The sequence below is a fragment of the Pangasianodon hypophthalmus genome, chromosome 8, assembly GCF_027358585.1.
Source record: "Pangasianodon hypophthalmus isolate fPanHyp1 chromosome 8, fPanHyp1.pri, whole genome shotgun sequence".
In the NCBI taxonomy this organism is placed as follows: Eukaryota; Metazoa; Chordata; class Actinopteri; order Siluriformes; family Pangasiidae; genus Pangasianodon; species Pangasianodon hypophthalmus.
The window spans coordinates 16,556,726-16,579,689 of NC_069717.1; the positions used below are offsets into that span (position 1 = coordinate 16,556,726).

At 38.6% G+C, this 22,964-nt stretch overlaps 2 protein-coding genes across 8 annotated transcripts in view; both read right to left on the reverse strand.

Moving 5' to 3' along the window:
• Positions 1-22,656, reverse strand: part of pxnb (paxillin b) — a 34,714-nt gene extending 12,058 nt beyond the window's left edge. For 2 of the 7 annotated variants that reach the window (XM_026910740.3, XM_026910739.3), the window contains exons 1-2: positions 22,449-22,652; positions 14,540-14,776 (exon numbers count right to left, since the gene is read on the reverse strand). In XM_026910740.3, coding sequence (XP_026766541.1) covers positions 14,540-14,552 — 13 coding nt within the window. In that variant the 5' untranslated portion in view covers positions 14,553-14,776; positions 22,449-22,652. Of the gene's footprint in view, positions 1-14,539; positions 14,777-22,448 lie in introns of all 7 variants that reach the window. The other 5 variants (XM_026910743.3, XM_053236093.1, XM_053236092.1 and 2 more) reach the window with 4 other exon arrangements.
• ctu1 (cytosolic thiouridylase subunit 1 homolog (S. pombe)) lies at positions 16,927-22,449 on the reverse strand. Its single transcript, XM_026910749.2, has 2 exons — positions 21,678-22,449; positions 16,927-17,601 (listed from the first exon to the last, which is right to left on the reverse strand). The coding sequence occupies exons 1-2, from the start codon at positions 22,171-22,173 to the stop codon at positions 17,066-17,068; spliced, it is 1,032 nt and encodes a 343-aa protein (XP_026766550.1). The 5' UTR covers positions 22,174-22,449; the 3' UTR covers positions 16,927-17,065.
• Positions 22,657-22,964: the final 308 nt, after the last annotated feature.

Below are 22,964 nucleotides of genomic sequence, written 5' to 3' on the forward strand. Positions count from 1 at the left end.
ATCTTACACTGTGTAGTTTTATATGGTAAAACCTATAAACTCATTCATTCATCTTCAGTAACTGCATTTATCATGGGTCACAGTAAATCCAGAGCCTGCATACTCATTCACACCTTGCAGATTTTAGCATAACAATGTTTTCGGGAAGTGTGAGGAAATTGGGGAGCCCAGAGAAAATGCACATGGACACAAGGAAACATGAAAAGCTCTACACAGTCACCTGAGCTCAGTATTGTCACATTTTTAAAAAAATATTCTCATATAGGAGAAGAAATTATTTCTTTCAGAAAAATTGAACAAACATTTACAAGAATAGGCAAAACAGAATAAAACACAGAATACAACAGTTGAGCGAAATTTAATTCACCAACTGTTGAGAACAAGGTATTTAGCAGAATGAAAACAGGACAAAAATAACAAGCAGTGTGTTAGAAAAATTCTCATGTTTTTCCAACATGATGTAAACAACTTCAATCAAAGTACAGGAGTCTGATACAGGTGGGGGAAAAAGAGAAAACACTACATACTGATAAGCTTATACATAGTTCCACTGACTCTTCAGCTCTAATTGATAATTAAGCTTATTATTTAATTAAAAAATAATTAAAAAATTAAAAAATAATAAAATATTTTGTTCAGTAGTCAGTATTCCTTTATCAGCTCAATTTTCACACCTCTTGACTTATGCATAAATAACTTTGACGTTAAAATTAAAATCCAAAAACTAGGATGACACAAATGAAAACCTTAAAAGTGCATTTAGAATTGAATCAAATATTTTCTAGAGGAATCCGGACACTCAATAAGCGCTAGAACACTTGCATTGAACAAAGTGGAGATTATGTAGAAAAATTATATTTTGTACAGTTCTGTGACAGCTGTTTGCAATAAACAAAGCAAAATTTAAAAAAAATATTACAATTTTTCATCTGACTCACTCTCACATAAATCCATACTAATCACAGTTAAATGACATTCCTGTCTTCATAACTATATTGGGATGGAGAGGTGTAGTTGTGGCCAAATCCAGATAAGAAACATAACATTTTAGAACATTTTAGAAAACAGCCTATTTAAAAACATGAAATCAATCCTTATGACCAGTGCTTAAAATAACCACAAGCAGATGAACAGAGCATAAAACAATTAAATGGAAACAACGTGTTATTTCTCTCTCTCCTGTCGAGTTTATGTCTCTCTCAATAGCTCCAGTGTCAGCATGCCTCTTTCCAACCAGCCTAACTCTCTTTACTCATGCTGCTAAATCGACTGTAAGTAAAAGCACATCAACTGTACATGACATCCCACACCCATTATTTGGCATGTAAAAGTGTTTTATATGATTTTTTTTTTTTAATTAAAATGAGTTGTCATGTGAGCTAGTAGTGTATAATGACGTAGTAAAAGTACAGTACTCATGGAAAATGTACCTGGGAGCAAACAAAACGCAGTTTTTATTCTTCTCCTATTATTAAGCTTTAAGTTTGAGGCTTTCTGATCTAATCTGCTCAATTTTAATCAAACAGTTAAAGTTGTTGTGTCATACTATTTCTATTTTTAATAATGATTTAATGGATCTCTGCAGGGCCTAAAGTGTTTGGGACTTTTATTATAACCAAAGCTTAAAAGTTTTTCTAGACCTTTTCTGGACACGTTTTGATAGCTATTTGCTATTTATTATGCTGTATGCTTGGGTATATTCTTTAACAAACTAAAACATTTTTACATTAATTACACACAGTCAACTAATTATGTGACTTCTGATGACAAACTAATTTAGGAGTTTCACAAAATGGGATGAATACTTATCACAATTAAGTCCAGGTTGTAAAACTACAAATGGGGAAAAGTGAATCCTTATGCAAAGCACTGTTATTACCACAAACCACCTGTAATAAACTCCTGTCTAAGAGAACTATTGTATGCTGCTTTTTTGTTGTCTGCAACAAAAAAAGCAAGCCTGTCTGCAAGTGACAATGCACTACATTTCAACTTTACAATGTGGCAGACCACTTAGAAATAAAAACACGCATCACAAAGGATAGATTTGGGACAGCATACAAGATACTGCAGTCACCATATAATCTCTAGATATAGGAGATGCATCCTTCAAAATACTTTACCTATGAATAAACTCTTTCTAATCAAGTCTGCCAGACATCTAAAAATGTTCTACCTTTAAGCAGAAATATCTTATTTGCGTCAGCTTATGGCATAATTATGTAACTTCAACAATTTTAGTAGAAGGTGTTTAGAAAGTGAAACATCATGATATATTCAAACTAGCTTACATATAGGATAACATGCAACGTTAACTCATACTTCCTTTCTATGTTATGTAATAAAATATCAAGAGTAACTGCATTATTACATTAAACAAAATAGCAATTTATTATACTGGAAACCAGGGAGAAAGTAAATATGCCAGTTTTGGTATGCATGTTAGTGCTATGGAGCTAAATGTCATTGTCACATAGCCTAATACCCTTAGAATAGAAGTGCCCATCAGCAAAACACATAAAAAGAACCTGGTTTGTCCTGTGAAATATTTGATCAGTCAGTAAATAAATGTGCAGTGCTGATAACGTGTGTATAGAGGGTTGGACTAGATAGTGTAAAACAAAGCAACAACTGTGTTAGAGGTGCTGAATATAACAGACGATAGGAGGGGAGACATAAACCTGGACAGTTGTGAATTCTGTGACACTGATAGCATGTTTCAGCCTGTCATGCTGAGAGAAAGACAGACAGAAGGAGAAAGGTAGGGAGAGGGGAGGGGAAGAGAGAGAGAGAGAAAGGGAGAGAGAGCAAGAGAGAAACAAAGCTTGTCTCACTCCATCCTTTTCCATGTGTCCCACCATCGACCCTGCCACTGGTAGTCAATAATAGCTTTTAGCTCTGACATACCATACTGGGGGAAGAAAAAAATTCACACTTGTCAAAAGACTGACAACACGGGTGGGTAAAGACTGCAACAGTGAAGGTTTATTTGACAGCTATATGCTAAACCTGGGCCTCAGACATCTGAGCCTGCGCCACTGTTACTCAAAGTTTATGAGTGCAAATACCAAAGGACCAGATATGAAATCCCAGGCCATATCTGGAGGTGTGGTGGCAGATATTACTGATGAGTAAGAGCAAGTCATCACATGAAAGTACAAATAAGCTGAGGGCAGGGTTGCACTTTGAAACTGTGCTATTCATAAAACAGCACAGATAAAGTGCCTGTTTAGATCAGCAGTACAGGCTGAGCTTTTATTAGAGAGGTCAAAATAGCAGTTAAAAATAGAGGTTATATACGACTTAGTGATAGTTAATATCTCCTACACAGAAGTTTATTCAAGGGGAATATCGTAATCAGGAAGGGGCTATGTCTTTCTTTCCTTGAAAAGCAGTCAACAGCTGAGAACTGTTAGTAACCTTGTCTAGTAGCAGCCCAATAAGCGAGACATGTCATACACACAAATGAGAAAACATATGAGCTATATCACAATAACATCCACTATAACTTCAAAAGAGCCCATAATTGTACTCACATTACTTTGTGCAAGTATGTCTCAAAAGTATTCCAATCTTTTTATCCACACCTGTGTGTTCTAGCAAGTGTGTCAAAGCCAGTAATAGGAGTGTAAAAGAGAATGGTGTGTGTGTGTGTGTGTGTGTGTGTGTGTGTGTGTGTGTATGAGAGAGAATGCAATGCAGTGGGAGGGACAGTGAGCCAGGGGACATTAACCCATTCTTGACCAAAACCTGTCAACTTATATACTTGTTTCTTTTTATGTTTTTTTCCTTTTAGTAATTAATATAACATGGTAATAGACAATTTCAACATATTAAACAGGTTTTCATATACTCAAAATGAAAAAAGGCAAAAAGGCAATTTTACAGGCAAACTAGTTACTTCTGTGGAAAATAAAGACCATTTAAAAACATATTTTTAGATATTAGACAGTAGGTATGTAAGAATAATAACATACATATGCTCCAAGGCTAGCTTTGTTTAACCCTTGCCATAGAACAACATGGGGGCATATACCTTGGTTATTAACATAGATGTCAATATAAACATGCTGAAACTAAACAGCGGTAAAAAGCCTAGAGAGGTACTGGTTTCACTCCTTCTCTCAGATACTTTCTTTCCTTTATTTTGCTGCCCTGAGGGGGTGATTAATAATAATATGGTTCAACAAAGTCTCCATAGTGACTGAATACAGATAAAGCTCACACCCAATCATGAGTGACGGAGCAGGAAATTTTCAAATATGGACATCGCATTAAGGCCATACTTTCATTGTAAGTTAAATGAGAATGACAAACAGCAAGAATAATAATTAACTTTTTCTAACAAGCTAAAGTAAGTCTGAATTATACAGTCCATATGAGCAGTGTTACTTTTAGTACAGTGTAGAGTTCAGTGTTTCCTTTAGGCTGCCAGATTTTAGAAGTACACTGTGTTGAGATAAGACAAAAAAAAGGTAAAGCCTAGAGTATAAGGCATGCTGCTGATTTCCCATATTGTAGTCTCCACATCAAACACAATACCACCATAAATGTACACAGGACATCCTGTCTAGCTCATACTTTTCCTGCTAGTGACGTGATATTGACATTACATTAATGTGCTATTGACATTAACAACATGAAGATCAATGAAGTTTGTATATTACTTAAGAAAGTAAAAGACAGATTTAATAAGCCACAACAGTGTGTATTCTGAGACAGTGCTGCTTAAGAAGAACAGTAAAAAACTCAACTAAAGGCTTTACTGTGTTGTACCTAGGATATAACAGAAGGAGGCAGTAGTATGTTTCAAATTAATGTAAAAGGAGGTGAGAAATGCAAAACGGAGAACTTTATGGAGAACAAAATGGTGTGGTTGTTAGTATGATTATGAATGCAAACAGAACCAAGTGTTAATTCCTAATATCAAGGAATGAGTTATCATGAGAAGGAAAGAAGGATAGGCACACTTTGCTTGCTCACATCTACCATACAGTGTAAGATCATAATGAACTTTCCACTTAAAAAAAGGATGTTACATCTCAAAAACTCTGTTGGACCTGCTACAATCTGGCTGATCAAAGTACTTGCAGGAATACTGCTGTGCAAAAGAGACACATATTTAAAAAAAACACTGCAAAATCACAATCAAGTACTTTAATAAAAATGAATTCCATACATTCCATTGCAGAACCACCAAAGAAAGGAGCTACAGTGGAGAAAGGTAGAGAGCTGTGGGCTAGGCTGTATTACAAATTCAGTCTTACAACAGACACTTCATTTGTGTCAGTTTGCAACCATGACTTCCGCCCACCTAATTATAGAAAAACAGTCAACACATTGACTGCAACCTTCTACAGCAAAGCCTGCTTGTTTCAGAAGTGGCTTGTAATGTAATTCATTCAGAAATGCTTTGTATGCATTGCATATATGTAATTATGAAGCCTCACTGAATATTTGAATCTTGTATTTTATTGGGACTGCAACTACACTATTTCAACTTATTATTAAAATGTTAACTGCACTGAGTAAAAAGAGTTTTAAGAAAATTCTGAGTATTGCTCTGTAGTTTATCACTTTGCACAAAATGTTCTTCAGTTTAAAATATGCATTTTAAATGTATATACGATTTACAGCATGTACATATATTAGGTTGCAGCATAAAAAACTTCTCTTTACAGGTTCGATAGCCTCTACCCTCTTTCCCTCAATTAATGAAGTGACAGTTCATGTTAACTAATCTAAGAGTCACTGACAGAGTTTTACCATCAGTGTTTGATTACTTGATTATGTGTTGTAGCCCTGCAATTAATATAAATTTATAGAGAAAAACCTCAGGGCAGGCAACCTTACTGATGACTTTTGCAAAGAAATGTTTTGGGGGGGGTGCCTGGATGCCGAAACCCTGTTTGCTAACTGCTGCATATCTTTGAAACTGCATGGAACAAGCATATTTCTTTGAACCAGTAGAGTTCTTCCAATCATGTGCAGTGGACATGTAGCTACAAGTCAGTGATGACTGCCCTGTTTACTGGTGAAGACCAGAACTCCCTGCAAGAGAAATACTATACCGCCTCTATTTATACCAGTGAGAGCAAGAGAACAAGAGAATGACAGAAAATTCGAGATCACAACTGACAGCTCACAACAGAGCCATCAACAGAACAGTCAGTTAATGATATGCATCTCTATGGGGAAAGGGGAGGCAAGGCATGAAGGAAGTAACTCAGGGGCTGAGGGTCAGGCATGAAAGAGATGGGGGTGGAAAGAGATGGGGGTGGAGACATGGAGTATCTGAGGAAATAGAGAGTTTAGGAAAATGGCAAAAGATTTGTGCTGGAAGGAGACCAGTAGAAAGACTGACATGATCCATGCCTCATGTCTTCTACAAGCCCAGCAGAAAGTCAACACTTCCCTGAAGAGGACAGAGCCTAAAATAAAAGCTCTTCCCCATGGACGTTTAGGACAAGCACACAGAGAGGAGGAGGGAGGGCTATTCCAGACACACACAACAAACCAATATCTACTTTAACTAAGTGTTGGCTGAAACATGGGTAGAGTTCAATGAGTTAAATCTGGATGTGATCCAAGCTGACGCCACAAACTTTGTTATATCTGGCCTTTTCAGTTGAACTTGCACACAGCTCTTAGTATGACTACATGAACCCAATGGAACATTTGACACACATAATGCTTTGGGGTGGGGGGTCTTCTTGTTTCAGTCATGTGGCAAGAATTCATTTCAAACTCTGAGTCTAATGCTGGAACATCCGTAGCCATCAGGAAAACAATCAGCACTGTGTGCTAGCCAAGACACATGGCCAAGAAGAGAGGGAGAGTGTGTTTAGAAAGGACCTGGGAGAAGACAGCAAGGGAAGAGAGAGAGTAGACTACAATGTAGATTCTACATCACTGCCTACTTTGATCACTGCACATAAACCATGTTCCATATTTGTAATTTAAAGTAGTTTGATAAACTGAACATACATATCTTTTATGCTGGTATTGCAAGAATTAGATGATGCTAAATTGGGCTGAGCAAAAAGGAGGATAGATCACTGCCATCAAATTCCCAAAATTTCTTAGCCATCAAGTCCTTTAAATAAAAAAAAATAAAAAATAAAAAAATAAAAAAATCAGCTGAAGGTGATTCAAGATATTTCTTAATAGCACCCATGTAAACACTTGATGAATATCCATCCTCCAGCACTAAGGATGACGACAGTTTTTAAAAGCCTGGCAACATAACAGTTGTATGGGAAAGCAGTAAAAATGATGTGCAACACAGAAAAGTTCCATTTCTTAGCATATTAAAATGCCCTATTGTAGATTGTTAGAGTCAGTATTAGTGTCTGCCTGCTGAAAAGCTTTGTGGTCATTGTAGTGAGAAAAGGCTACTTCCTCTTTCTGCAGTTTCCTGAGGAAGTGTCGGTGAGAGCTGGGCTACACTCCGGACAGGGTGTGAGGGGGCAGTAAACCAGAAGCCATTTAGCTGTGGTTGCAGTGTATACAGTTCAGTCAGATAAACACATGCTTAAGCATCACTTAAACTACTGGGGGGGGGACTAATCAGTAGCCCGGACACCCTGCACCCTGGATTTTGTCTGGGCTAGCAGGTTCAAGAGTCAAGAAGTATTTGTACAGTAACACAATTTTTGTAATTTTGCCTCTGTACACTGCTACAATAGATTTGAAATAAAACAGTCAAGATGTGACTGCCTTCTGCTTTAATTAAGGGGTTTAACAAAACATACTGCATTAACCATTAAGGAAATTTTTTATTTATTTTATTTTTTTAAACATAGTCCCTCCATTTTCACAGGCTCAGACATAATTGGACAAGCTAGCATAATTATAAATATAAGGATTATTTTTAATACTTGGATGCAAATCCTTAGCAGTCAATGACTTCCTGAAGTCTGGAACCCATGGGCATCACCAAATGTTGAGTTTCCTTCCTTGAGATGCTTTCCCAGGCCTTTACTGCAGCCACCTTCAGTTGCTGCTTGTTTGTGGGTCTTTCTGCCTTCAGCTTTGTCCTAAGTAAGTGAAAAGCATGCTCAATTGGGCTGAGGTCAGGTGACTGACTTGGTCATTTAAGAAAATTCCAATTCTTCGCCTTAAGAAGCTCTAGGGTTGCTTTCACAGTATGTTTTGGGTCATTACACATCTGTACTGTGAAGCACTGTCTTATCAGTTTTGCAGCATTTGACTGAATCTTAGCAGAAAGTATAAATTTATACACATCAGAATTCATCCTGCTACAGAGGATGTGGAATGCTTAGGATCATGAGCCCTTCCTTTTCCTTCCTATCATTCTAAATCAACAATTCTAAATCTGGTACAAGGTTTCATCTGTCCAAAGAATTTTGGTAAACCCTCTCTATTTACACTCATGAAGGTGACACTTGTTTGTAAACCTTAACAATGATACCTTTAACTACCTCCTCCAGAGCGTTCTTGACTTGGCTAGATGTTGTGAAAGCGTTTTTCTTTCACCAAGGAAAGAATACTGCGATTATCCACTTTAGCTGTCTTCCATGGTCTTCCAGGCCTTTTGGTGTTGCTGAGCTCGCCAGTGAATTTCTTCTTTTTAAGAATGTACCAAATTGTTGATTTGGCACTTCCAACTTTCTGCTATCTCTCTGATAGAACAGTTTTTTGTTTTTTTTTTCCAGCCTAATGATTTCCTCTTTCACTCTTTGGACCGCATATTGAGAGTTCCCATGAACAGCTACCAAATGCTAATTCAACACATGGAATCAACTCCAGATCTTTTATCACCTTAATATGTCATGAAATAATGAGGAAACAGACCACAACTGGCCATGAAACTGCTTATCAGTCAATTATCCAATTGCTTTTGAGCCTGTAAAAATAGGAAGCCTTTTACATAGTGACTATGTAAAAATGTCTGTAATTCCTAAATAGTTTATGCAATATATTTGTTAAACTCTTTGAATTAAAACTGAAATTCTACACTTCAATCACAAATCCATTGTGGTGGTGTACAAGGCAAAATTATAAAAAATTGTGTCACTGTCCAAATTCTTATGGACCAGACTGTATTATTGAGTTTCAAAAAACAAAAGTTGGTATGTGTGTTCAAACTTAATGCGCATTTGTGGTGGTGCGACACACCTCGATGCTGTAACTAGAGCACACGCTTTTGAATCCCACCACCTGCTGATTTACACACACACACACACACACACACCCCGAAGCCCTATTTACAGACGATCTTTTCTAAAGAAAGAAACACCTAGGTAAGTGGAAACACTGACAAAATCAAGCTAAATAAAGTCAGATATAAAGCTTTCATATAACTCTCTGGCTACTACAATACAGAGTCACCTCAAACAATATCTTTTAGAGGCAATGTGAGGATAGAACACCACATCTCATATCTGAAATTTGCTGACTTTCTGTCGTGGGGCAGACAAGACATGCTACATTAGAAATTTTGTTATAAAAGGACAATGATCATAAACTCATTCATTTCCTTTAGTTTGTATCAATACACTTCATTAACTAGCCATATGTCATTGACTGCTTTGGTGGTTGTAAACCAAGAGGGATCCTCGCATAACCTGGTTGGAAAAAAAGACCTGAGTAGCCTCTCAACTTGACACTACAAGGTTATAATCTGACTGAGGAAACTATCAAAAATTTTATTTATGAATTGGATTGACTTTAGCTACAATGTTATCCACTTATTTTGGATTACCACTAAAATATAGGGAGTGCTATTTTGCTAAACTAACTTTGAAATGGTGTAACCCTAGAAGATCCTTCTACCTTAGCGTCCTGTCAGTGGCTAAATGATCCTAAGCGGTGGATTAGCCTGCAATGGCCAGACATGTATACATATCTTTTAGAAACACTGAGTGTTTACACTAGAGAGAAAGAAGTCTTTTGATGCTTAGAACTTGTCTTAAAATGTTCAAGATTTTCATGATTGCAGCACTGAGGACGCTGTGGCACTGAAAGCCGACCCAACCAGATGCCATTAACTCATTTGCTACCTGAACAAAAATAGCTAGCTAAACCTGTCCATTACAGGCAACTCATCAGTAAGAACATGACCTACCTATCTAGCATTGGCTACCTAGTTTCTTGATGTAGATTTTAGGTGACTTACATAGTTTTGTTAAAGCAATATAGTTAGCTAACTTGCAAGCTAAGCCTGTTAAATTCTTAGTTAGCATGACAACTATACTGATATGATAGTTAGCTACGTAGCTGAGAAGAAATGGGCACTGCAAAGATGGAGCTCTCAAACCCGTTATCCCTCCTAATTGCCTGAAACCACAACCATCTTCAATAGGCTTAGAAAGGTGTCTAATTAAATAGTATGCAGAACAAATATTTAAGATTATGAGCCTCTGAAATCTCATAGCCCAACAGCATAACATTTCAGAAAACAACATCTGACTTGCTATAAAAATCACCATAGGCTCCTGCTGTGTTTTTGCAAATAGGAGGCGTACGGCTGCTACGTGCCTCACTCAGGGGTCTATAGCCTAGTCTGTTTGCAGGCAATAAAAATATGGGACTGGGGAGCACACTGGAGCTTTTAATTGCCCAATGGGACAGTTAATGAATTTATTATTTGTTCACCCCTGAACTATCATTGTTCATAGCTGCTATAAAAACATTAAGACTGTCATGAAAAGTAGACAAGGTTTGAACATGTTTCCATGGTACACCTGTTTGAAATTATTATAATGGATTTTCAGAAACACAGCCAACCTGTGTGTGCTCAGCTGTGCGAGAGCACTGTTCTCCCACTGCTTATGCAAAAACACTGCCTCCAGCAAAGAATAGAGGATTTACAGTTTTGCTTGGGTTCAGGGGCCTGGTACAGAATGACAAAAGCAAAATTGTTATGTTCTATTTTTAAGTTTAAATATAGAATGTGATGGTGTGCTGGCTGTATCAGGATTAAAGTGCCACTCACTGTGCTTTATACTGCCTAGCATACTGTGCACACTCTGTAGCAGACAGGGCCTTAATGTTTAGTGCTATACAAGTCATTCTGTGTAGCTAATGTAATCTGTTCACTGCACCACTACATTCCCTCACACCCGTAACAGTAAAGTCCAGTCTAACGACCATAACACACAATATTGTGAGCATCCCAATAAATTCGTGCTCACACAGACCCATTGCATAGCTTTTACCAGTAGAATGCTGGATCTGCCATCACATAACACCCTGCCTCACACTGACAACCAAAAAAAATCACCTGTTCTTCCCAATGGGGGAAATGAAACACATCATAGGACACAGACATATTTTTTCATTCTTCATAGATGTCTTTTAAACAGCACAAGGAGTTAAATGAGAAAACTGCTATCCTATATACAGATTTTATATACCATATACAATCATATAATCAAGGTTTATCCTGTAAATGTCCTTGTTAAAAAAAAAATTAAACAAAAAAGAAGTACAGCACCACTTACAAAATTACCTGCAGAGGAAAAGCCAGCTTTGACATAAAAAAAAAACTCTTCTGACACAATGTAATACATAAATTTTCTATATCATAATTTTTACTACAGAGGTATGGGTTTCATTAATCTATATACAACAAAAAATAACTTTTCCCATTTTCTCCCCAGTCTAGTCTCCTGCTTATTCCCAGCCACCAGGCCCCATTGTATGACAGCTACCAACCAATGAGGGTGAAGGCCAACATGTGCTTTCTTTGAGACACGTGAAGCCAGCCAACCACATTTGTTCAAACTGCTGCTCATCCTGTGTCACAGGGCAGCACAACACAGTGCAAAGCACTATCAGCTCTCTTCCACATACATGAGCTCACAGATGCCTAAAATTAGCTACTGTCACTGTGACTGACAATGGAGAGAGAGAAATAGCATCCCTCTTACCCAGAGGTTTGGCTTTCTTGCCATTGCATTGTTGGGGTTCATGCTTGCTATCTGACGATAGGGCAAACACTTTTCTGTTGCGCCACTCAGGAGTCTACATGATTAAGAAGAAGAAAAAAATGTTGGTAGCATAACTATTTCAGATTTCCTTATTATGGTATTATACTCTACTTATGATATTTTGCCTTCCTTTGGAACTGTCTGATAAGCTGTGGCAACACTGCAGTGAGAGATTTCAATAAATGTGAAAAAAATCATGAGCAGGAAGAAGGCCATAACCCACAAAGTCAATGATGCCATTAGCACTCTGCAGAACATGTCAAAAAAAGCATACAGACAAGTGACTGGTTACTGATTGGACATTTCAATGCCTGTTTAAACTTTTTAGTATAGACAATAAAGTCGTTGAGAAGTACTAGCAGTTACTCCTCAGTTACTGTTTTCATGTTTCCCTTGTGTGAGGGAGAATGGGGGGGTTGGAATTACTTGGTGTTCAAAAACACTCAAGCTTAAACATGCACTCGCCCAAGGCAAAGTGTGAAGGCATGTGCAGATAAACACTCAAAAATATTTGGCCAACAGCAACAATCGCTGAGGTTCAGTAAAAGATGCTGGAGTCTAGCATATTTTAGTGATGTTCCTGCTTGTAATTAACTAGTGATTAACTGTTGAATTGAGTGTCTTTGAGCAGGAAAATCAACAAAATACACTGGACTTCGGCCTGTTAGGACTGGTAACGTATACACACGACATATAAATTAACCTAAATACACAATTCATAGTGTCTGTTTATCTGGTTAAGTTTCTGAAAACAAAAGAAATGTTCTCAAAGATAATCATACAAGGACATCATTAAAATGAATCAACAGTTAAGCCCTGAATATTTTAGACCGGAATTTCCCAAATTTTAGAAGCAATCAAAAGATCAATCGAAGGAACAAGAAAAAGGTAATCGTGTAAGGAATTAGCAACTGTAACTTGGCAAATTTGTAAAACTACACCCACAAGGCAACTATATAGACAGGGATTCACACACAAGACACATTATTAGAAATTATTAGAAATTATGGTTATTAGCTTGAATTACAACAAAAACATTAAACAACAAATCATTTTTTTTTTTTATTTTGCATGCATGTATATATGGAAGTTTGTCAGTTTTGTCAGAGGTGTTGACTACTAATGCAGTGTCTTGATATAGGCATTAACAATAAATGCTCTACATTGTTAAATATCTAATAGAGTTCTTTTCAATGAAGAACACTATAATTACAGATTACATAATTTATATTTCATAATGTTTAAAATATAAATTTTTGTATGGTGTCTTGATTTATCTGGTGGTTTCTTAGAGGGAAACACAGGTAATACAGCTACTGTCAAACCAGGATCAGTCATGGAAAAAAATAATGTGCATGTGACAGTGTGTGTGTGTGTGTGTGTGTGTGTGTGTGTGTGTGTGTGTGTGTGTGTGTGTGTGTGTGAGAGAGAGAGAGAGAGAGAGACATTAAGAGGCATAAAGACAGACAAGAACAACACACTAACCAGCAGTAATGCCTCAACCAGCCAAACGTAATTTTTAATATAAATGTAATTTGTTAATAAAGAAAACTTGTTTAGGGTTCCTCATTGGTAATATTATAATGCTAACGTGAAAATGTTTAATGTATACACGAAGGCATGTATCAGTTATACAACATTTAACATTCATATTATTGTTATTGTGAACAAATGACAGTGTCTACTCGAGGCTGTCTGGGTGGAGAGTATTTCTCGCATTAAAATCCGTGCTGTTATCTCTAAGGTTCCTTATTTTGACCAAACCTGAGCTCAGAAAAAGTATTCTAACTATAACCATGAAAAATTGACAAGTGACAAAAAATTTACACATTTTTAGTGGATTGAATATATTTCATGTAATGTATTTTTTAAATACAAAACTTAGGTATCATAGATAAGAAGCTAGAGATTATCACCAAAGGAAACTGAATATCTACACATGAAAGACATGTACTTAACGTAAGTATTTATTTAAAACATACCTAAAATGTAGCAAAACTCCGTTGAGGTTCTACATTTTTCCTTAAATATGAGCTTGTTACTGGTGTTGAACTGCTGATTTTTGTCATTCAAAGCTAATTACTCAGATTAAGATAACAAATAGGAAGAACGCCGGGACTTGCGTTCGAAAACTCTGGGAGCAAGAAACAGGATACTAACATAGGAATCAAAAGATTGTTTCTTTTGTCCATGTGAAAGTCCAAATCCCTCTAACCCGACGAAGAAGCGATTGTATTCGTATCTGAATAACTATATTTTTAAACGTTTCTTAGACAAGGAGTCGGACGCTCTGGCATTCCCAAACTTGTTAGCTAAGCTAGCCAACTGAGTGGTAATCAAATACGAGTTTCTGCTATCAGAACAGCTCAAAGAGAAGATTTCACCACTTTGGTCATACAGTGAAGACAGATTCACACACTGGCGAAAATAGCTAGTTCATTTTAAAACTATTCATTGTTAGTTAGCTACACACGAAGTAGCATGTTAGCACTTCCCATTCCACCCATACCCATTTTCCGCTATGTTGTTTTTCCCCCACCCGACAGGAAAGATAAAGGTATGGAGAAGGAAAATTGTCTTACCTAAATCGTCCATGCTGAGCTAAATTCTTCGCTTGTTCGCGTCCACGTCGCTAGAAGAATGCGGCGACCCGTAGCCTTGACTTTTTTTCTCTCTCTCTTTTCTAAAACAAGTTCTCCCGAAGTTGTATGGTTCCTCAAACACGCAGGTCTGAGTGAGCAGAGTCCGGCGACATCAAAGAGGGGAACTCACTCAGCACGCGCGCCCTCTAGTGCACACGCGCACTTTCTAAGACCAGCCTGAAACACACGGAACACATAAAAATTAATACACAATGCATATCCTCTGCTAAGCCTGCTACATTTGTGTAGGCCAATGCGTCTTCACGGAGATTATCATGCTGTACTCCGTGGAGCAGTGACTACTGTAAAAGTACAAGGTGATTTCATTTATAACACACTATCTTTAAATCAGGTCTTAATATCCAACATGTTTAAAAGCACTCATAATTGATCATGGAGAAGGGTGAATCAGGTAGGAATAATCTAATTGAAGATATTCCTGTACAGTCAGTTCCTCTTGCTCATGTACTTGCTATCAAGTATTATGGGTTTTCTAAACCAGAGGTTCTCTAAATATTTGCAGCTAGGGACTGCTCTACTTGAAAATTAAATTACACAAAACCCCCTTAGTACAGAATTACTTAATTAGCATAATCCATCTATTAAAATATTAGGAGTATTATTCATTCCTTATCCAAATGTGTAAACTAATACTCTGGATTATTATAGCTTTTTATTCCTGGACCTTTCACCAACACAACATATTGTCCAAACTGACATTATTTATAGGTCTACTTGTATTTTCTGAGTTACTGAGGTTGAGATTAAACCCATTTAATTCAAGTAACCAGACAAATTGACTATACAAACTATAAGAATTCAATACCAAATATACAACAATCAGCCATAACATTAAAACCACCTGCCTAATATCGTGCCCCCTTGTGCCGCAAAAACAGTTCTAACCCGTCAAGACATGGACTCCACAAGACCTCTGAAGGTGTGCTGTGGTATCTGGCAAAAAGCAGCAGATCCTTTAAGTCCTGTAAGTTGCGAGGTGGGGCCTCTATGGATCAGACTCGGTTGTCCAGCACATCCCACAGATGCGCGATCGGATTGAGATCTGGGGAATTTGGAGGCCAAGTCAACACCCTGAACTCTTTGTCATGCTCCTCAAACCTTTCCTGAACAATTTTTTACAGTGTGTCAGGGCGCATTATCCGCCTGAAAGAGGCCACTGCCATTAGGGAATGCCGCTGCCACAAAGGGGTGTACTTGGTCTGCAACAATGTTTAGGTAGATGGTACGTATCAAATAACCTCCACATGAATGCCAGGACCCAAGGTTTCCCAGCAGAATATTGCCCAGAGCATCACATTGTCTCTGCTGGCTTGCTTTCTTCCCATAGTGCATCCTGGTGCCATCTCTTCCCCAGGTAAGCGTCCAAATGATGTAAAAGAAAATGTAATTCATCAGACCAGGCCGCCTTCTTCCATTGCTCCATGTTCCAGTTCTAATGTTCACGTGCCCAATGTATGCACTTTCGGCAGTGGACACGGGTCAGCATGGGTACTCTGACCGGTCTGTGGCTACATAGCCCCATATGCAGCAAGCTGTGACACACTGTGTGCTCTGACACCTTTCTATCATAGCCAACATTAACTTTTCAGCAATTTGTGCTACAGTAGCTCTTCTGTGGGATTGGACCACACGGGCTAGCCTTCAGTCCCCACGCGCATCAGTGAGCCTCGGGTGCCCATAACCCTGTCGCCAGTTCACCGGGTGTCCTTTCTTGGACAACTTTTGGTAGGTACTAACCACTGCATACCGGGAACACCCCACAAGACCTGCCATTTTGGAGATGCTCTGACCCAGTCATCTAGCCATCGCAATCTGGCCTTTATCAAAGTTGTTCAGATCCTTTCACTTGCCCATTTTTCCGGCTTCCAACACATCAACTTCAAGAACTGACTGTTCACTTGCTGCCTAATATCCCACCCCTTGGCAGGTACCACTGTAATGAGATAATCAATGTTATTCACTTCACCTGTCAGTGGTTTTAAAGTTATGGCTGATCAGTGTAATTACTATGACAGTGATGAGTTGTAATTTCCACAACTGTAACAAAATAAAATTGTGGACTTCCTGGCTGTGCTTGATGGGCCACATTTTGGGAACGGCTGTTTTAAAGGACACACTGATGCATGGGGTGTTACTTTACTGTTATGTAATACTTTGTAATGAAATATATGCATATGAGTGTAGCACAACTTCATGCAGGCATTACTGAACAAATTAGTCTCAGGTTTGCAAATGCAAGCACATACATCACATCACAGTGTTTTGCAATATCCGTGTTTATCATATAAACACACAAGTCAAAGTAATTAAATGCAGTAGTCTGGTTTATTCTAGAATACCAAAGAACAACAAATTATTGCAAAACCAAAGGCTAAAAAACAATAGTACAATTGGTCACACTCCCTGCTCCTATGTAATATATATGCCACATGCAGAAACACCTCATTAAAAGTCCATTGCCTTTAGCTTCTTCTCCTCCTGTTGTGTTAAAGCCTGCTGGGTCAAGATCTTGTCATGGAGTCGGTGGTGTTTGCCTATCCCAAGTTTGGGCAGGCCTCGGTTCAGGCCCTCCAGCAGCACACAGGACTTGCACAGTGCCTGGCTGGAGATGTAACCACAGCGTGAGCATGTTCCTTGCACAGGCATCTTCACTCCTTCCTTTACAGACAGGTTCTCACCTGAGTGGATGATGTCCATGATGGCACTAGGCCTGACTGCCTCGAGGTCTTTGAGGAAAGTACGTGCATGGCCACGGTAAGCATTGGGTGAGTACACACACTCAGTAGAGAAGTAGTCAAGCTTCTTGAAGTAGGCGTAGAGGACAATTTCTTTTTCATAGGCATATTTGAGTGGTTTGCAGCGCGGTATTGCTCCTTCCCCATCACTGGCTGTGCTGATTGCTGTGCAGCGATGCAGACGAGCAATATCACCACGCAGCACATTCATCAGCACCGTCTCCGCCACATCGTCTGCGTTGTGACCTTGAAATGTAACACAAGAGAGGCAATATGAATGATATTTGCAATACAGTAACCCGCAATGCAATAAATACTATTCGGTGTAAAAGTTTGCATACCCTTATCACAAAAATATTTAACTCTTACTAAGATGTTTAGCGTGTTAGGTTTCTCAGATCCCCCTTAATTATCAAAAGTAGAAAACAGTTAAATATTAGGGCTACAAAGATACGGCATATTTTATCTTTTGACACAATGCCCTGATTCGATCTGTGTATCAAACAATACATAAACTAGGGTATTTGTCTTAAAATACCACTTATGTTACACGAGGTACAATAAATATTTAAACTTAATCAAGACCACACTCCCTCCTTTGAGAAAGTAGCTTCTTCTCATCTTGAATCAGGAGAGGATACAGAAATAAAAAAGAAAATTCTCTCTCTCTGCTTTAAGACAGCTTTTTCCTGCTGAATCAAGCCGGGTTAAAAATATCACCACAGCGACTGGACAGTTAATGTATGGAAAGTGGAGAACGCAAGCTTCAAAAACACTTGTGAGCTAAAGAGAGCCGCATGACTTCCACAGCACAACAAGCCAACAGCTGAATGTGAAATAAAGCACCCTGTCTATCAGACATGGCCCGTTGAGAGTCACAGCAGCAGGATTGCTGTATTTCCACCAACTTAGTGTACTTTTGAAACAACAGTCAGAAATGTACACCAATGTGAACTTCTTTTCTAAAACTCCCTTTTAGTTTCAGGTTTTTTTGTGCCATTTTTAAGATGTTTTGAGGTGGAAATTTCCTGGCGACCCTGCACAACAGCACAAATTAACTAATGTTTAATTAACCATATTTAATTGTTACATTCTAATGCACAGTTTTTGTTTAATTGCTGCTAAGAGTCTGAATGGATCATGCAAACTGTGTAATAATTTTCAATTATTGTACTTTTATAATTAAATATAGTTAAATGTTTTAATTAATTGCAATTGCAAGTTGAGACAATGCTTATTCTTGCTGTATTACAAATGGATCATATCAAGACATCACTATATCATATCGAATTTGAATTTTGTGCATCACCCCTATTAAACAGTGTATCATAATAGACTACTGACAGTGAAAAATTAAAATATCAGCAGAAAAAAATGTGCATATCCATTTCTGAATATAATTAAAAGGAAATGTCAACCATGAATTGACATTTCCTTTTAATTATATTCAATGGCATCCAAAATTTTATTTTGAAATTCTGTGTTGAGTTTTTTGGGTTAAACCCATGACTGTATTTGAAGTTTTGAAGGCTCTTTTGGTCATATTTGAAGTCACCATCTTGACTGAGTTTGCACACAGTAAGTGAAAACTGAAGCCAGAGACTGCGCAGTACAGACTTTGGATCCAGAGCATGTGTTGTAGGTACAGCCGATGGGACAGTGCCCATGTTGCTCCTGGACATGCCCCTTCTTCATGCTGCCGAGCACGCACAGTGCTCAAAAATTCAAGATGACGCACTGACAACACTAGCTCGAAGTGGTAAGTGCAGCATTATTAATTAATAAGTAAAACATGTTGCTAAATTGCAGTCACATAACTTATGCAAGTATATTGGTTTTACTGTTGCCAGGAAAAGATTTTAGAGTTTTGAACCATGACTGACTGAGTTACCATTTGCTAGCTAGCTGACATTAGCTAATCCATAATGTTAATCAAACTAATGCATGTGTAAGTAGATAAGGTAATGTACCAACTGAAAATATACCAGTAAACAACAGTCAACTTTTACACTCGACACACTACACACTCACCAAATTCTTTATTAGGAACACTATACTAATACTGGGTAGGCCTCCCTTTGCTCTCAAAACAACCTCAATTCTTCGTGGCATGGATTCCAAAAGATGTTGGAAATATTCCTATGAGATTCTGGTCAAATTTGACATGATTACATCAAGCAATTCCTGCAGATTTTTCAGGGGCACTTTCAAGCTGCAAATCTCCCATTCTACCACATCCCAAAGGTGTTTTACTGGATTCAGATCTGGTGACTGGGAAGGCCACTGAAGAACACTGAACTCATTGTCATGTTCAGTTTGAGACGACGTTTGCTTTGTGACATGGTGCATTTTCATGCTGGAAGTAGCTATTAGAAGATGGCCATTAAGGGATGCACATGGTCAGCAACAATACTCAAATAGTGATAATTCAAGCGATAATTGATTGGTATTAATGGGCCCAAAGTGTGCCAAAAAAACATTCACCATTACACCACCTCCACCAGCCTGGACTGTTGACTCAAGGGCAGGTTGGGTCCATGGATTCATGCTGTTGGCAACAAATTCTGACCCTACCATCTGTGTACCTCAGCAGAAATCAAGATTCATCAGCTCAGGCTATGTTTTCCAGTGTTCTACTGTCTAGTTTTGGTGAGTCTGTGCCCACTACAGCCTTAGCTTTCTGTTCTTGGCTGACAGAAGTGCAACCCAAAATGGTCTTCTGCTGTTGTAGCCCATCGGCCTCAAGGTTCGACGTGTTGCGCATTCTGAGATGCTTTTCTGCTCACAACAATTGTACAGAGTGGTTATCTCAGTTACTGTAGCCTTTCTATCAGCTCATACCAGTCTGGCCATTCTGTGCTGACCTCTCTCATCAACAAGGCGTTTCCGTCTGCACAACTGCTGCAAACTGGATGGTTTTTCTTTATTACACAATTCTTGAGACTATTACACATCAACTTGAGACTATTCTGCATGAAAATCCCAGGGGATCAACAGTTATAGAAATACTCAAACCAGCTAGGTCTGGCACCAACAATGCCACAGTCAAAATCACTGACGTCACAATTTTTCACCATTCTGATGGTTGATGTTTTTTCCCTATTCTGATGGTTGCACTGCACTGCTGCCACCCGATTGGCTAATTAGATAATTGCATGAATGCATAGGTGTACAGGCGTTCCTAATAAAGAGTTCGGTGAGTGTCTATGTACGTGTATACAGGGTGCCCCACAAATCTCCATACATAGGGGAAATTAACACCTTTTAACAAAATTTCTGCTGAGGCACACAGATTGTAGGGTCAGAATTCGGTACCAACGACATAAATCCATGGACCCCGCCCAGCCTTGTGTCAACAGTCCAGGCTAGTGGAGGTGATGTAATGATGTGGGGAATGTTTTTTGGCACACGTTGATTTAATACCAATCAATCATCACTTGAATGCCACAGCCTATTTGATTATTGTTGGTGACCATGTGCATCCCTTCATGAGAAGGAGATTCATGGCATGAAAGTGCACCTGAAAAATCTATAGGAACTGCTTGATGCAATCATGTCAACATGGACCAGAATCCAAAGGAATGTTTCCAACATCTTGTGGAATCCATACCACTATAACACACACAAATACACAGACTTTGGTTTAAACTTATTTCCTATGTCATTTGACTCCTTGCTGATAGTGCATCAGTGAAGTGCTTGACATCTCCTATATTGCTCACTAGCCAAGCCAAGTTGGTGGCATTTTATATATAGCTGTGTTGCACTGTACAAGCTGGATTGGATTTCTCATATTTGACATTATCATTATGGTGCAGTGAAATTTTCTTTCCCATTAAAGGCCACTGTAGAAGCACTAGCAATATCCCCAGTGACGTTCGCACAACTCACAACCACAAAAGTCCCATGGGAATTACGAAAATACAGCACCAGGAAACAAATTAGCACCAGAATCACTAGGCATACCACAAATATTTCCATGTCATCATGTTCATTGTGTTTCTGTGTGATTCAGTGTGAATCTTTCCTTTAACACATAAGTTAATAACTTGTATGGCCACCCATTACCTTTATAATTTCCTTCAATCTTACTGCACAGCCTTTGAAGAGAATACTCTCAGATATAATACTCACTCCTTCCTTCAGCCACACCTGTTGTAACCACCTCATCCTCTACCTTCTTCAAACTCTATGATTGTTTTCAAGCTTTTTCTGTTTGTAAGTAAAATATAGGTACACCAAAAACCATAGAGAATGCGAACATTTGCTCTCAACTGTATTCTGTGAACAATCATCTAAAAATGCTATCTGATTAAAATTACCTGTACATATCTTGTCCACGTTCAACATCATGGCTCCCCGATCAAGCGCCTGCCTCCGAAACACGCCGCAAAAGGTACAGTTGTTCTTCAGGCCCACTTGTTTGACGATGGCGTCCATGGTCCAGCCATAGAGTTCTTCATAGGACACGATGGTGAGAGGTAGATCGTACTGCTGTTGGTTTCTCTTCACCGTTTCCAGAGAGTCGTCGCGGTATCCCGTGATGCCCTCGTCCACGGAGAGCAGCAGCAGCTTGAGGCCGTAATCATAACGCTCATTCAGCACTTTCAGAACATGAGCCAGTACAGTAGAGTCCTTTCCTCCTGATGCTCCGATCCCAACTGTCTCTCCACGATTAAATAGCTGGGCTGACACGATGGTTTGGTGAATCTCTTCTTCAAAAGCCCAGAAGAAGCAGGATTTACATAACGAATGGCCGGTCTTCGGCCGCCTGAGAACTGCTCGTTTTTTTGCACAACTGCTACACTGGATGGGCATAATGATCAAAGCTGAAGCTAACCTTAAAACTAGAACTAAACCCAAAAAACTGGCTGCTTTAGACACGGGATAGACAGCGATTTAAGTATATGTAGCTAGCTAACTCATTATCCAAATCACAAAATGGTGTAATTGTTCGTTTGTGTTTAAGGAAGCAACCGCAACTCGAAATATTTACCAAGCAAATTACAGCCTCGCGTCTGTGAAAAGGTTATCAGCAAATACCCCATAAATGCTCCTTTACGAACAGCTCGTTTACAGCAGAGCAGGCTTACCTAAGCTGAAAACGCGAAACTTCAGGTACAAAGCAGCTGAGGATTTTAAATTACACAACCTAATGTATTGTTACTTTATCAGTGATATCACTGCTATTAGTAATCCATGTCTTATTTGTTGAGTTACTGTAACCTATTCGCGTAGCACTCACGCCTCAAAATCTGCTTCCTTCTACTTCGTCTTAAACCTGGAAGGCTCAGAAGAAAAGAACAGCCCTCTAGCGGCTCGGAGTTCAGTATACACGACTTTTTGAATACGTAAAAAACCTTTTTATGTATACACCGATCAGCCATAATATTAAAACCAATGACAGGTGAAGTGAATAACATTGATTATCTCCTTATAATGGCACTTGTCAAGGATGGGATATTAGGCAGCAAATGAACAGTCAGTTCTCGAAGTTGATGTGTTGGAAGCCGGAAAAATGGGCAAGCATAACGATCTGAACAACTTTGACAAGTGCCAAATTGTGATGGCTAGACAACTGGATCAGAGCATCTCCAAAACAGCAGGCC

Coding starts and splice junctions, on each gene's coding strand:
- ctu1 (XM_026910749.2), bottom strand. CDS start 22,173: ATGCCCATCCAGTGTAGCAGTTGTGCAAAAAAACGAGCAGTTCTCAGG. Junction 17,602..21,677: donor CGTGGACAAGATATGTACAG/GTAATTTTAATC, acceptor TTACATTTCAAG/GTCACAACGCAGACGATGTG.